This window comes from Python bivittatus, unplaced genomic scaffold, assembly GCF_059951505.1.
Source record: "Python bivittatus isolate LINGU-HERP-01145 unplaced genomic scaffold, Pbiv_v1 ctg000680_np1212, whole genome shotgun sequence".
Classification (NCBI taxonomy): Eukaryota; Metazoa; Chordata; class Lepidosauria; order Squamata; family Pythonidae; genus Python; species Python bivittatus.
In genome coordinates this window covers 4,611,904-4,626,710 of record NW_028277095.1, presented here as the reverse complement: position 1 = coordinate 4,626,710, position 14,807 = coordinate 4,611,904, and the positions used below count along the sequence as shown (strand labels likewise).

The 14,807-nt window shown below is 46.6% G+C and overlaps 1 protein-coding gene across 3 annotated transcripts in view; it reads right to left on the bottom strand.

The window, feature by feature from the left end:
* Positions 1-13,068, bottom strand: part of ZMAT4 (zinc finger matrin-type 4) — a 127,889-nt gene extending 114,821 nt beyond the window's left edge. For all 3 annotated transcript variants that reach the window (XR_015798128.1, XM_088151963.1, XM_088151965.1), the window contains exon 1: positions 12,881-13,068. Coding sequence is in view for 2 of the 3 variants with exons in the window: in XM_088151963.1 (XP_088008089.1) it covers positions 12,881-12,928 (48 nt within the window). In the remaining variant the exon portion in view is untranslated. The remainder of the gene's footprint in view (positions 1-12,880) is intronic.
* Between the last annotated feature and the right edge of the window lie 1,739 nt (positions 13,069-14,807).

Sequence of the window (14,807 nt, the reverse complement as noted above, 5' to 3'; positions counted from 1 at the left end):
TTTCAGAAATCATTTGCCATTGCCTCCTTTCTAAGGCTGAGAGCGTGACTGGCCCAAGGTCTCCTGGTTTCTAGCCTGATGCCTTAACCACGACACCAAAGTGGCTCTCCTATTAACTATACTGGGCTCAAATGTCACACTGATCTGTACCCAGATACGATAAATCCCAAAACTGGAATCCCACACTTGTACTAAACCAGAACTAAATTATGTGCAATGCTTGGGATGTTTGCTGGTGCAAATCTGGAGGACAAAGATCATTTGGTACAGGGATAGCAGGGAGTTGGGGACAAGAGCCACTCCAGAAACAGGAAAACTGGGCTGTTTATGCAGTCGAAACTGTTTGAAAAGTCCTGCGTGGGTATCCCATGAAATAGAAACAGTGTAAGGAGCACGAGCAGTTGAAAGAAGGGGAGAAACGCTCTGCTCAGACCTCGGATTCACTTTCACAAATCGTCATTTTAGAATTAGAAACTTTTTTTTCCATGGCTGCTGAGAGGATATTATGCAATGGGATGTGAAGAAAGAGATCATTGTAATAGGGGTATACTGGATCCAAATAAAGATGTCTTGGTTCATATCCTTCCATTATGGAGGACAAAAGTGGAGATTAGGGCCGTCAGAGAGACGTTTTATTATGTTTGGCACAGCCATGAATGTGACTCAGCTAGTGGCCAAACATTAAGCCACGACATTCAGATCTCATGAGCGTTTCCTGGTGAAACGGCTCTTTCTTTCTTTAGCTCACCAAAACATTCACACTTTTTGTCCCATTTCTCTACTAAGAAGTTCCCTAACAGCTGCAAACTGGGACATCGAGGGGAGGGGTCAAAAAAGTCAAGATGGCGACCACGAGTGGGTGATTAAAGCCCTTCTTCTTTTTCCACGTGAGGGTCGCTTGGATTGCCCCGTGGTGGCTGCTATCTTGACTTTTTGACCTTCCCTTGGGTGGCCTCTATCTAGAAAGAAGAGTTGGCAGCATCCAAGAATAACTTTTAAACTAGGTTTTTTAAACTATAAAGAGATAAACAAACGTATGCAACTAGTGACATTCCAATTTTAGGTCGATAGAAATACAAGATAAAAATCCGATATAAATCACACGTTGTCCAAAAGCATTCTGACGTGTTTTTTCCCAGCTGGTTCTCATTTGGTTTGAGAAAAGGCAATTTGCCTTTGAAAGTTCAGTGAGACATGGAGAGAAAAGTCTAAATGACTGGAACAAGCTGGAAAACTTGGAAAAGACGATTCCAAACTGTCTCCCTCACGAACTGGGGACGAGATGAAGATATTAGGAAGCGGATGTAGCACAAAAGAAATTGTTAGCGAGACGTTTTTTATGCAGATACATGCCAGTGAAGAACGACCTAGAATACAAAGTCGCCAGTTTGCAAATTCCACAGGTAACATTTGGATTTTTTAATATTCCAAATCTTGAAATCCAAAACTTTTTTTGTTTAAAAAAACCTGTTTCTTTCTAAAGCTGTCAAACTACTAATGAATTTGACCCTGTCTTTTTAACTACAACCTTGATTAATTACACAATTAAAATGATTTTGCAAACAGTTTACACCTCAGCCGCGGTACCTATTTTAAGGCAGTGGTGGGTGTGTAAGTAACGGTTTCATAAGCTGAAGTTAACACTTGTCAGCAAGTGATCACTCCAGTTCCTATGCAGCCCTCTTTTTCTAAAAAAAAAAAAAGTTTTAGTTCATTTTTATCACTATTCTACATACTGTTTTTCTTTCTGATGGCATTAGTACGGTTGCACCATTTTTATTTTTGTTCGTTAGATTCATTGATTAAAAAATGTGCAATCCTCAATCAGGAGTATCCTCAGCCTGGGGTCAAAAAAGTCAAGATGCCGGTCCCAACTGAGCATCTATTCCCTTTTTATGTGCATCACATCCATGACACATATGAAGAAGGGGCAGGGGCTTCAATGTGCAGTCCTGACCGCCATCTTGACTTTTCTGACCACGGCCTGGGAGCATCCCTGGAGACAGCCTTCTGTTAACCTGGGAATGAGCCCTACCCTTCCCAAAATTTCCTCTCATGGCCTTCTAGGTCACAGTAATGTCTTCCCTCCACTATGGTTGGTCTAGTCACTTTGGAGTATTTATATATTTATATTTATAATCCTCTACTTGACTGGGCTTCCCTTCCTAGTTTAGATCCATCTGCACATTTAAAAGGCTGAATGCTGAGGCTGCCAAGGTGACCTGGGTCGATCACCCCATTAACCCCCCCATTTTTTAAAAAAAGTGTCCGAGTCCTTTGTGGGAATAATAATATTGCTTGCTCATTAGCGCTGATCCCAGGGTTGTTCTGAGAAGTGGGCAATGTCTGCTGTAGGTATTTGCTCCTGCAGACTGCACACAGGAGCATTTCTATGGTTATGGGAAGTTTATCAAAAGGTGGGGCGGGGGGGAAACGTATATATCCTTTTGTCTGTTTGTAAAGGAATTCCCCAGAGGGACAATTGGGAAAAGAGCAGAGACGGTGAGAGAGGAGGAAATTGTGCCAAGCCGAAGAACATATAACATCATTCAACGCAATGCCACTGAGGATATTCAGAAAAGCTATACAGCATCCTTTTTCTACCTACTGAATCTCAGCACCTAATCATTGCCTGTATTTCACTCCAAAGTCTCTCTTTTACTGTATCTTTTTTTTTCCAGGGCAGGAAGGAATTTTCAACGTCTTCTTAAGGCAGAGCCTGAAAATAGAAAGTGGACCTCAGTGGCGAGTGCTACTCTGAGCCATCAGCTGCAGTGTTGTCGAAACTTGGGCACTTTAAGATGAATGGACTTCAACTCCCAGAATTCCCCAGCCAGCATGGCTGGCTGGGGAATTCTGGGAGTTGAAGTCCATTCATCTTAAAGTGCCCAAGTTTCGACAACACTGAGCTAAGGCTTTCTTTCTTTCTGTCTGTCTGTCTTTCTTTTCAAATAACTTTATTAGGTTTTTAAGAGAAAAAGATAAAAACTAACAAGAAGAATTGAGATAGAAAGTGAAGAAGAGAAAAAAGTAAAGAATGAAAAAGAAAACAGAGTCAAAAGTGCAGAAGGAAAAAGAAATATAAAAAAAATGAATTCGGACTTTCTTTTACAACAGATGTAAGTATAAATTTGCTTTAAACTCTTACTCTAAGTTTGCAACGTAACTTTCATTTTTTCTATCGTCTACTATTAGTTCTCATTGTCAAACCCATATATCATGATCTCATTTTTTTTCTGTTTCCCGCAGAAGGTCCAAAAGGGGCTTCCAATTAGCGTTAAAATTAGTCACTGTCTTTTCTCTAATCAAAGCTGTCAATTTCGCCATCTCAGCCAACTCCATCAACTTCACCATCCATGCTTCCATTGTAGGTAATGTCAAATCTTTCCACCTTGGGCACATAAATGTCTCACTGCTGCCCCACCTGTCAGGACCACCAGCTTGACTTGGTTGACCATACCTTGTGGACATTCCTGCTTCCCAGAAAGGCTGGCGTACAGATGGATTGAAAATATTTAGCAGACATCAAAGGTCAACTCTGGGCCAATGTCCTGTCCACCAAGGAGAAGATATACCAAATGCCTTTGGGCTGAGCTGAGCTTGTTTTGGTCATATAGACCAGAGTTTTTCAAACTTGGCACCTTTAAGGTGTATGGACTTCAACTCCCAGAATTCCCCAGCCAGCATGGCTGGCTGGGGAATTCTGGGAGTTGAAGTCCACACATCTTAAAGTTACCAAGTTTGAAAAACACTGATATAAATGCTGCAGCAATTTGGAAGGGAACCATGAAGATGGCAACAAAGAAGGCAGAAGTGATCCAGCTGTCCTTGTTTGTCACTTCATCACTCTGCCCATCTGCAGTGGAACTACAAACTCTGCGAAAGAGTGGCTTGCTGAATAAATTATCTTGGGCTGGGTTTGCAGAGTTTTTAAGCTCTAAACCATAGCTTATAAAGCCACAATGCACCACCTGAAGCAAGGGGCACCCTGGTTTAATACAGTGAGTGTGAACTAAGTGATTCCATTCCCTTTTGAAGCGGTTCGCTAGAGAAAGTCTGCATTCAAAGCCCGTTTCAAATGCTTTTACCTTTGAATAGAACAGAACAGAACAGATGTCTCCTGGGTCTTAAGGAAGGAGTATCAGGAATTCTGTTTTAGCCAGGAGAGCAAACAAGCCACTTTGGACAGCAGCAGTCTACCTTAAAGCATCTCCAGGTAGCAGAACTGGCAAAAAGCGAAAAAGGATATCAGATAAAATATGTGAGCATATGGCAAGCACCACTGGTGTGCTTGTTCAGCTGTCTTTCTCTTGACTGAGCAGACTTTTTGGGGGCTGAAAACATTCCCAAAGGATGGGGAAGAATGAGACCGTATGGGGTGTGTTTACCATACAGGGACCATGCATGCTCTTCAGCAAAGCAATGAGTCTTACTCATTCCCCTCCGTTTGTATATTATGCAATTTTCTTTGGAAAATCATCTGTGCAGCGTGTGCACGGGTGATGCACTGAACTGCCAAAATGACAACAGCCACCATCTCACTATGCCTGTAAATGAGCATCACAGGCAGAAGATGGATGGAGGAAATGGACCTTTTGTCCAAGGACCAGGCAGAAAGGGACACAGGAAGGAGGAGCGGAGGCTGGCATTAGATGGTGGGTTGGAAGTAGGCAATTGCAAAGTGTCAGGAACTGATGAATGGATGATGACCATTTTGGATGGCTTGATTCTCTCAGCAGCAGCGTGCAAATCCAGGGAAGTCACCCAACCAGAGGGCAGCTTGTAGGTCATGCCCAGAAGTAAGGCAGAATGTTTGCCAGGCACTTCTGCTACAACCCCACAGTACGTATGCCAAGAGTTGGGAAACTATTGATCTTTAGCTCTTGCTGAACGATGCCCTGAAGCCCAACCAGCCATGGCCAGTTGTGCATAACATTGTAGATCAGCAATACTAGAGAGCCACTGATTTATGCGCTTCACACGGTAGAATAAACCGTGTTGCGTTGTATCAAACGAGAATCCCTGCTTTACTGAACACTGCTTATACTTCAACAATGCTTGAATCTAGATCAAGAAGGTGATTCATATGGGTTACCAATGACCTTTTATGGCTGGTGGTTCCTAGCAACTGAATGCCTGCTAACGTACGTTTCCCCAGTGTGATGCCTGCCAGATGCTAGAAAAATTCTACAAGTTACAGATACTTCTGGAGCACACCAAGCTGAGGTAGAACTGAGACTGGAGAGAAAGTCTGGGACTGCAGCCCAATTGGAGAAGGAGGCAAAGATGAGCTTCATATATTATATGGGTAAATTACAGGTTCCAAAGTTGTGCTAAGCTATGGTGTGTGTTAACTGGACCATAGTTGGCAGGGTGCAGACGACACACGAAACCACATTATAATTATGAAACCAGTCCACATCTTTGAGGTCAGCTTTTAAGCAGAAGTTTATTATGGCTTAGCATGTATGAATCCAGCCAATTAAATCATTCCGTTTAGTTACGGGATTATCCGTTTCATGGGTTCACCCAAAATGCTAAGCCCCTCCTTCATCAAACTGAGCATCTTGTGCAAATGCAGCTGGACCAAACTGGCTAAGTGTGTTGTCTGAAACCAGTCAATGAATCCCCAGTGCTGTTTTCTTGGAAAACACAGAGGCTGTGCAAGATCAAATGAAAAATCTCAGGCCTCGTGCAAAATCTCAGCAGAAATTGCCAGGCAAGCTCTCAGACATACAATTCAGCAAAGGTGAGGAAGACTCTTGACCAGTGTAGTCCAAACTTGGCCACTTTAAGATGAGTGGACTTCAACTCCCAGAATTCCCCAGCCAGCCATGCTGGCTGGGGAATTCTGGGAGTTGAAGTCCACTCATCTTAAAGTGGCCACGTTTGGACAACAGTGCTCTCGACTCTTGACTAGGATGTAGCCATGACATTGCTCTGTCAGAGCGACCATGCAAATTCCCTCTTATATCCCAGGGCAATTCAGCCCCGTTACTTTTTCTTCCCATTATGGTTCAACAGGGCCTTTGCTGTACACTTCATGGCCCAGTGGGTTGGTAATATCACTGACATCTCTGTCCTTGGCTGTTGGCTTCACTTTGACAGAGAGCGTGAAAATGTTTCTAGCGACCCAAGCACTTGTTCTGGCTGGTTAACGTTTTGGTTTTTTTAACGTTGTTAAAAGGTTGCCTAGACAGACTTGCAAATGGTGGGGGGCCGCCTTTCTGGACCTGCTATTACCTGTGAATCCCTCCTGATTTTTTCTAGATCCATCAGCTACAGGCTGAAACTCTGCTTATTAATTTATTAGACAAATTTATATGGCTGCCCATCTACTCGGGGCGGCCAGCAAAAGTCAAAACCCAATACAATTATAAAAACGATATAAATGAAAAACTGCACAGAGGCCCTGATGAAACTACTGGGAGTCCTCTGAACAGAGGGGATACATCTTACAGTCCAGGTTCAGACACTGTATTAAGCCAAACTGTCCGTTCATTTGATATTACCTTTGCATGGTATACAAACCAGCACTGCAGCTTGTCAACCATGATTTTACAGCTTAGTCTCAGGTAAGAATCCAAGCCGTGGAGTCCCCCTTATTAGACACAGCTAAAAAAAATCTAGCTTAGCCCAACGCACAGCCCAGCTCTGATATTAATGGCCAATAAATCCTAATTTTATTTTCTCTGTTGTGTACATACAATCGTACAGGATGAAAATTGCACTGCTCGTGTTAGTTGGCTGCCTCTGAATGCCAATCACGGGGGAGCGATCTAGTCCTGCTTCTGGGCTCCCTGAGGCATTGAAAGACCTCTGTGGGAGGGAGGCTGCCAGACTAAATGAATATTTTAGTCTGACCCAGCAGGGCTCCTCAATGATTTTGAAAGTGTCCATTTCATTTAAAGCTTACTGTATTACCCGCGTAGCTCTTCAAGACTCATCGCTGTATGTTCTCCTCCGAAGCCTGGCCCAGTTAATTTCCGGCCCTGCAAGATATTCTTCCTTTGGAAGCATTCCCACAAGGAGCAGCTGCCTCTTGGGTTTAGAACTCCCTCATCATTCCTCCACTTCTCCATTGCAAGGGGTTGCCCACGCCAGGACCTCAGATAAATCCACCAGAAGAGAGGCCGTACCCCACTCCGACAAGATTCAATTCCCCCAGCGTGCCCCAGAACATTTCGAATGGGTTTGCACAGCATGCTTAACCTGGTGACTGAATCAACCCATTTTCTGGATTCACACTGTATACTGAATTATAAAGTAACCCCAAGCCACACACCCAGAGAGAAAGACACACACACACACACACACACACACACACACGTGTTAACACTAAGATTAGCAATGACATGGGAATGCAGCAGCAAGGTTTGGAACTGCTTAAGGCTGCGGTACAAACCCATGTCAGAGAGATCCTAGTCCCCAGGTTGCTCCAAAACATTTTAAATAATACTTTCCTTTCTTTCTTTCTATTCATGAGGTAAAGCACACAATGAAAAAGCCAAAACAAGGAATACATATGCATCCATAAAATAAGCTTTACACTAGAGCAGTGTTTCTCAACCTTGGCAAATTTAAGTTGCGTGGACTTCAACTCCCAGAATTCCCCAGCCAGCCTGGGGAACACTGCACTAGAGCAAAGGTTAAAGTGAAAATATGATTATTTTAAACATTTTAAAAGCAAAACAGACAAAAAAGGAAAAACAGAAATTGTAGGAAAAAGCATTCTAGTAGCCCTTCTGTCTTCCCCCCACCTTTTTTTCCCCAACCTCCTTAAATATTTTTATACTGGGCTTTGGGTTTCTGCAATTATTGTTTATTCCTGTTTGGATCACTTCAATTGTTTTTTGGAACAGTTTCTCTCTTTTTTCAAAGACACTCTAAATGTCTTAGCTCGTCTTGCTGTATATGTAACATTCCACCATCAAAAGGAAAAGTACAAACTAGCCCAGAGAGGTTTTCCATGCACGTCTAGACACGCACATCCAGACACCCCTCTGAGACTCCCGTGCATAATTATTAATTAATCCCAACAGTATTTTACTGGCTGGATTTGCAAAACATGCTAGCTTTGGCTGAAATGGATTTGGGCAGTTTGTGATTCAGACCATAATAAGAACCCAAGCCCTGCCTTTGCCTCTGGTGTGAATCAGGACATCACATTAAACCACCGTAGTGCATATTAATTCAGGCAACACCATAATCAGTGATGCCTTGACTACTGCAACTCACTCTACGTGGGGCTGCCCTTGAAGACCACCCGGAAGCTTCAACTGGTCCAGAATACAGCGGCATGAGCAATAATGGCCAAGCCTACGTAACACCTCTGCTTCACAAGCTGCCTGGTGACCGATTTGCTTCTGGGTGCAATTCAAGGTGTTGGTTGTTACCTGTAACACCCTACATGGCATAGGGCCTGGTTACTTGAAGGACTGCCAGTCTCCCACAGCATCTGCCCAACTGATTCGATCCTGAACCATTGGCGTGCTCTGGGTTCCTTCAATTACACAATGTCATCTCTTGGGATCCTGGAAGCAGCCTCCTCTGTAGCAGCGCCCACCCTCGAGAACAAGGTTCCCCCCAAGACCTGGATGGCCCCACTTTGCTATTGTTCAGAAGAGCCAGGAAGACCTGACTCTTCCCCCAGGCCTTTGGTGAAGGAGAGGGAGGCCCCTCACTTCATTGCACTTGCCATCTTTTATCTTCATTTTTTATGTGTTATTGATTTTATAGTAATTCCTTTGTTTCATTGTGGTAAGCCGCCCAGAGTCGGGTGGCATACAAGTGGAATAAATGATGGTGATGATGATAATGATGACGATGATCAACGTGTTTTCCTAATCCAGATTCAAGCTTAAGCACGTTGGGTCCCTCCAGCCAATACATAGCCATGATTTTTGTTTTGTTTGATAGGACCCTTGAACAGCAAGTTCAAAACACAGTAGCTCTTTAAAAATAAACAAGCAAATCATCTATACTGCTGCATAATGTTTTTGTTCAGTTGCACAGTATAGCTGTTGAGTTTGGTTTACTTTGTTTAAAGCAATTACAACAGTTCATTCTGCAAGCATTGTAAGGTAAGGTACTAATGCCGTTCCCAGCGTAGTCCTACCACTTCAGTGGGCAGAAATGCAGAAGAACAGCCTGTGCAATTTCTACTGGTTTCCCTAAATCCCATGATGGTGCTCTTTCTTGCCTGCTCAAACTGTTTTAGAATATCTGAAATAAAAGCAAAACCCACCCCAGAATCCTTGCATCCTTCAGAAAGGCAACCCAGAAAGAAAAAGGAAAAAAAAACCCGAAACTGGATCCCGTGGATCATAAATAAAAACGTTGGGTATCTGCTGTTTTCTCCCAGCTGTCACTCCAGGAGCAAAAGTGGAGCGGATACACCCAAAGAATTTGCTTCTGAGTCCCTTTGCTAGACACAGAGGATGGCGGGGGGGGGGGGGAGACCCTAACGAACCCCAACCAAAGATTTGTGTTGCTGACCAGGGCCCTAACCTCAGAGCCATTCAGCGTGCTCACCGGAGCACATTCACACTGACGCTGTGCCAACTTTCTGAGTGGCACAGGAGCAGGTACCTCTGTGGCAAACCACTGTTCTGGCTGCAGTTTACTCCTTACCTACCAAGGCATGCTTAACAGCCACAGAGGAAAGAAAGAGGGAGTGATGAATGTGTAAGGAGAGAAAAGACACCCGTTTCTCCATTCTTTAGTGCCTCTTTCCTCTTCCCTCAGTCCTCTTCCTACAGCAGAAGATTCTTGTCTGCAATCCTCTTTCCAACCGTCTCTCCTGACATTCTCTATCCACCCAAACACCTTTGCCAGTTGGCAACAAGAGCCATTCTTCAGAAAATAGCCACAACATGTTTCTGGCAAGCCAGGGAAGGCTCTTAAGGAGCAATCTGTCTCCTGCTTGAGAAGCCTGCTATTCTGTGATGCTGTGTGGCAATGCTCGACGCCTGGCCATCTAAATGGGGCTCTGCACGCCCCCCCCCCAGTTTCTATTGAGGCAATCATCATTCACCATCAGATCCATGCACTTTTAAAATGAGTTCGCTGCGCCAAGCACATCTTGCACAAGAACATCCCCCTTAGAAAAGCAAATGGCTCTGTTTTGATTCTTAATTCCATCAGTATTCCGAAAAATAATAAAAGGTGAGAAAATAACAAAGGGGCCTTTTTAAAGAAAACAAGAACTTGGCTGGACACAGAGGAGGGTTGTGTTTTGAAGATGGCTGGTATGGTACACTCATTGTGGGGAGTCCACGGCTCCCGCCATCTCTATTTAATAAGTTTGGCAGATTTCTGTAACCCTGGAAAAACAAAAAGCCTGTGTGAGCAAGGATGACAGATGGATAATAGGAAACCTGCATGTTCCTGCCAACAGTGCCTCCATCCTTATCACCCTCAGCTTTCACAAAAATGATTTATTTGCTGGAGATGTTCACCCAACACGCTTCCCTTGGTGAATTAACCCATTTTCTGGGCTCACACAACACTTCCAACTGTCTGCTGACACAACAGATTGAGTTTGTGCAACACATTACGCCCAGCGCAGGAACCCTAAGGCAACAAGAGCTTGCTCGAGTTTCATGCATTGTAGGAATGTACCACTAGCTCCTTTCTTGACCTGATTAAATATATTGTGTGAGCACTCTTGCTGCTTACCACCTGGAAAAGGAGTCTGAAACCCCGGATATGGCTGAATGAGGCTCTTTGAGGGTCCTTCCGAAGCAACACGGGGCTGCTTCCTTGTTGACCCCAGCAAGTCAGTCCTAAGATGCGTTTAAACCAGTGTTGTCCAAACTTGGCCACTTTAAGATGAGTGGACTTCAACTCCCAGAATTCCCCAGCCAGCCGTGCTGGCTGGGGAATTCTGGGAGTTGAAGTCCACTCATCTTAAAGTGGCCAAGTTTGGACAACACTGGCTTAAGAGAAGCAGAAAGTGCATTGAACCTCGACGGGGTTGTTGCTCTGCCGGAAAGAGTCCACCTTGCCATCTCCAGATAAAAAGATGGGATAGAAAGGCCTCTCCTGAAACAGGTGCCACCAAGCGTCATGAGATGCTTCAGTGGTGAACAGGCTGGGCAAGGAGTGGGGAGACGCACCTTCGGTTCCCCTCTCAGCCTGAGAGCCAGGCAGGGTAGTGGTGGAGGTGCTGGGGAAAAGCCGGGCGGGGGGCATTACATACACAGCCCTGAGCTCCTGAAGGAAAGGCAGATATTAATCTCAAAAACAAGAGAGCCCACATGCTCTAATGGTTATGGGACTTGGAGAGGCATGAGGAGTCCCAGGTTCTGGTCTCGCCCCATCCATGCCATGTCCCTGGGGATATGGCGCCTTCTCCTTCTCTCTCAGCTCAACAGGATGGTTGCTCTGGAAATAGAGTAAAGGGAGATCCCCGTGTAAGCCTCTGAGCTCCTCAGGGAAGCGGGGAGGTCACTCTATCAAATGATAAATAAATATAATACTAGACTCGAACAACTGTCTGGGAGATTCTGGATGAAGATTTTGCTGTGTTTAATACAGTATATGGGCTTATGGATTTGGCTCACGATTCAAATGCTTATTTTTACACGCCAGGTGTGAAAGCACCTCTGAGTCTTTGTTTTTAATCCATTTTCAGCAGGTTGACACTTCCTCCAGCTGAGGCGTCAGCTAGAATCGGATCGCAACTGGCATCAGTGGAATTGCCAACCGCTTTCTTCCTTCTTGTCTACCTTTCTCATTTGCAGAGGTTAAGCCAGCATTTTTTTCCCCCAAGCATGGAGAAAAGTGTGGAGTAAAAAAAAAAAAAAAAAATCACCTGTTGAATTTCTGCCTGTCAGGTGGCTGCTCTAGACCCGTGCATGCACCCCCAGGGCCAACATGGGGCAAGCCTATTATGAAAGGTGTTCGGAGTGATGAGGATTCAGCCGCACCAGCACTCCAGCAGAAGCACTGGGAGCTTTGGGGGTGTGATTAGACTGGTCCCCTTCAGGGCTTTTGGGAACAGGGATGCCAGGCACACAGTGTAGCGGGCCCAGGAGAGGAAGGCGCATGGAGCATCCTTGGCACATAAAAGGTGACTTGAGCAGCAAAGAGGGAAACACCAAGACCTCGTAAAAACTGGACCCAGAGTGGTGGTGTGCAACAGAAGGGCTATAGAAATCCCCAAGCAAAGAGACACCAGCAAGGCAGCTCCGTTGCCAAAATTCCCTCCCTGTCCTGTACAGCATCTCTCTCTCCCTCTCTCTCTCACCTTGTCCTCAAAGGCTCTGAATTCCAAAGCTTCCCAGCCTAATTCACAGACCTGCAACCCCTGCGTTTTACTCTCTGCCCACCCACACCCACAAGTTCCTGAACAAACTTCAGCTGGGCTACTTGCATCTGGGGAATTGGCTAGATACCTATTAGGGGCATTTACTCAAGAGTAAGCCCCACGACCAATCACTGGGCTAGCCTTCTACAGGGCAGAACATCCCCCACAAAAGCACTGCCGGATTAGAAACATGTCAGGTCCACCTCGACTTCCCCACCCCGACCAAGCAGGATTGATCAACCTTGGGAAGGATTTGAACCCAGCTCTTCCCTTGCTACATTAAGGCCTTATTACCACGAAGAGAGCCACAGTGAGTGCTTCCCAAGGCCTTACGCAATCGCCCTCCCCCACTGCCCTGCAGGGCTCGGTCCCTAAAGTTGAGGGGCACATCGACACCATTACATTGTACACTAGCCAAGGGCTAACCGCCGTTTTGACCTCCCTCTTCCCACGCGATGACAGCCAAAGCCAGGTGGAGGAAGGACGGACGGACAGACCCCCCCCTCCCCCCTCGCACCCCCCTCCCCCCCGCCAAACCACCCCGGCACCTTAAAACTTTTTCCCTACCTGCAGAAGCAACAGCGAGCCGAGCGCGTCCTTAGCGCCAAAGGGCATCCCCTTGCGGGCGGGCGGGCAGATGCTCCAGCACCACCGCCGGCGGCGGCCCAGAGACGGGGTCCCGCAACCCTCCCCTGCTGCGGGGGCCGAGACTCCCGCTCGCCTCGCCCGCTGCAGTGAGAGCGCTCCGCTGCCCGGACCGCCTGGGCTCGCAATGCACCGAGCGATCATTTGCTGGCGCTCGCGCCCCGCCTTCGGCGCCTGCGATTGGCCGCTCAGCGCATCGCGGAGGAAGGCAGGGAGGGGCGCGTTCTCACGACGGAACTGGGGGGCGCGCTGGGGGTCCTGAGCCGGGCGCCCGGGGTCAAGGCAAGGCGGGCCGGGCCTGGCGCCCGCGGGCCCCTCGCAGGCGGCGCCTCTTTCTTCCTCCGGGCCGCGTGGTGGTACCCGGCGGGGCTCTGCCACCTGTAGGTTGGATGAGCGGCGTTGGCAGGCATCGCTTGGGGCAGGAAGGGGCTGGCTGGCTGGCTGGCGGGGGCCGCCCGCGCTCCCGGATCGTGGGGAAGGGCCGAGACAGGGAGTGGGGATCAAGGGCCCTGGAGCTGCATTCCTAGCGGAACAAGCTAGCCCACTGCCCTCTGGCGTTAAGCATTGCAGCCCCCGTCTCCGTCTTCCCCCGAGATGCTGTGGTCGAATGAATTAAGCCCCACACGACACCCTGGAAGCAGAAAGTGGCCCCGTGGTTAGAGTTGTGCCACGTGCGAGGCTAAACCATGGCTGACTAAGGTGTGGCTCAAGTAGGGGATGAACACACCACCGGTGTTCCCTGCACTAAGGACTAGAAACCTGTCTAAACAAAACTGACCCACCCAGCTAAGCCACCAGGATGAAAACCGACCTAGAATGAATTCACATGTCAGGGCAAAGAGCAGAAAGAATTGATCGTGGTTGTTTTGCAGTGGGGGGTTGCAGCCAGTCAGATCGCAGTGCCAAGATCGTGGCAGGCAGGCAAAGACTTGAATATTTCCCCAATTTATTTTCCTGGGAGATCTGTACAGCTTCCAGCCTGGTGATGTTCTGTAAGGTGACAAAAACATGGCTGTTTTGCCAGGCCTTGGGACCGGGTGGTGGGCGAGCGCCCTTGCCACATTTTGCTTGCATTGACTTGGTTCTGTTTTAGGAAGTCTCTCTGGATGCAAAACATCTGTTTCTTTTCATTGTTCTGACTTTTTTTTATTATGTAAAGTGCCCAGAGTCGTTTGGAATCGGGCATTCTTTAAATGTATAAATAAATAAATGGCAGCCACTCTAATGGAAAAATCAACCAAAACAAGACATCAATATTACGATAATGCAGATGATGATTTTTATCCAATCTGGCTTAAACGTATTAATTATGTACAACATTTACTACCCAGCTCCGGGTCCCTAGATAATTGAACAAGGAGATGAGTATTCGGCTTTTATATCTCCTTTACTGCACTGTAAATAACATTTAAAGAAAAAAAGTGGGGGGGATGCCAGGGTGGATCGTTTGGGGTGGCTTAGTATGAAAAGGCCTGTGGGGAAATGATGAACCTTGGGGCATTTTAAAGGCTTTCACGGTCCATCAGCTTGGGTAAGACACAGTCCACTTCATCAGAGGCCTGAGATATGGTCCCCCTGAGAAAGGATTGCTAAGAGTTGGGTCATTTCACTGACTTTCCTCTGCAGTGCAGCAATTCCCCAATTCTCCAGTTCTGGAGGAGAGATTCTGAGTCCCGGGATTAGCTGCATGGATGTATTCCTCTCTCCTCTACAGCATGGTTACTTCTATTGCAGCTTTGTCACCACTTTGGATCTTTTGCAAAGATGCCCACTATCATTCTGGCTGCATCGTGGGAGAAGAGAACGGGTACCCCCAAATATGTTGGCTAGCTGTGCGGTGGGTAGCAAG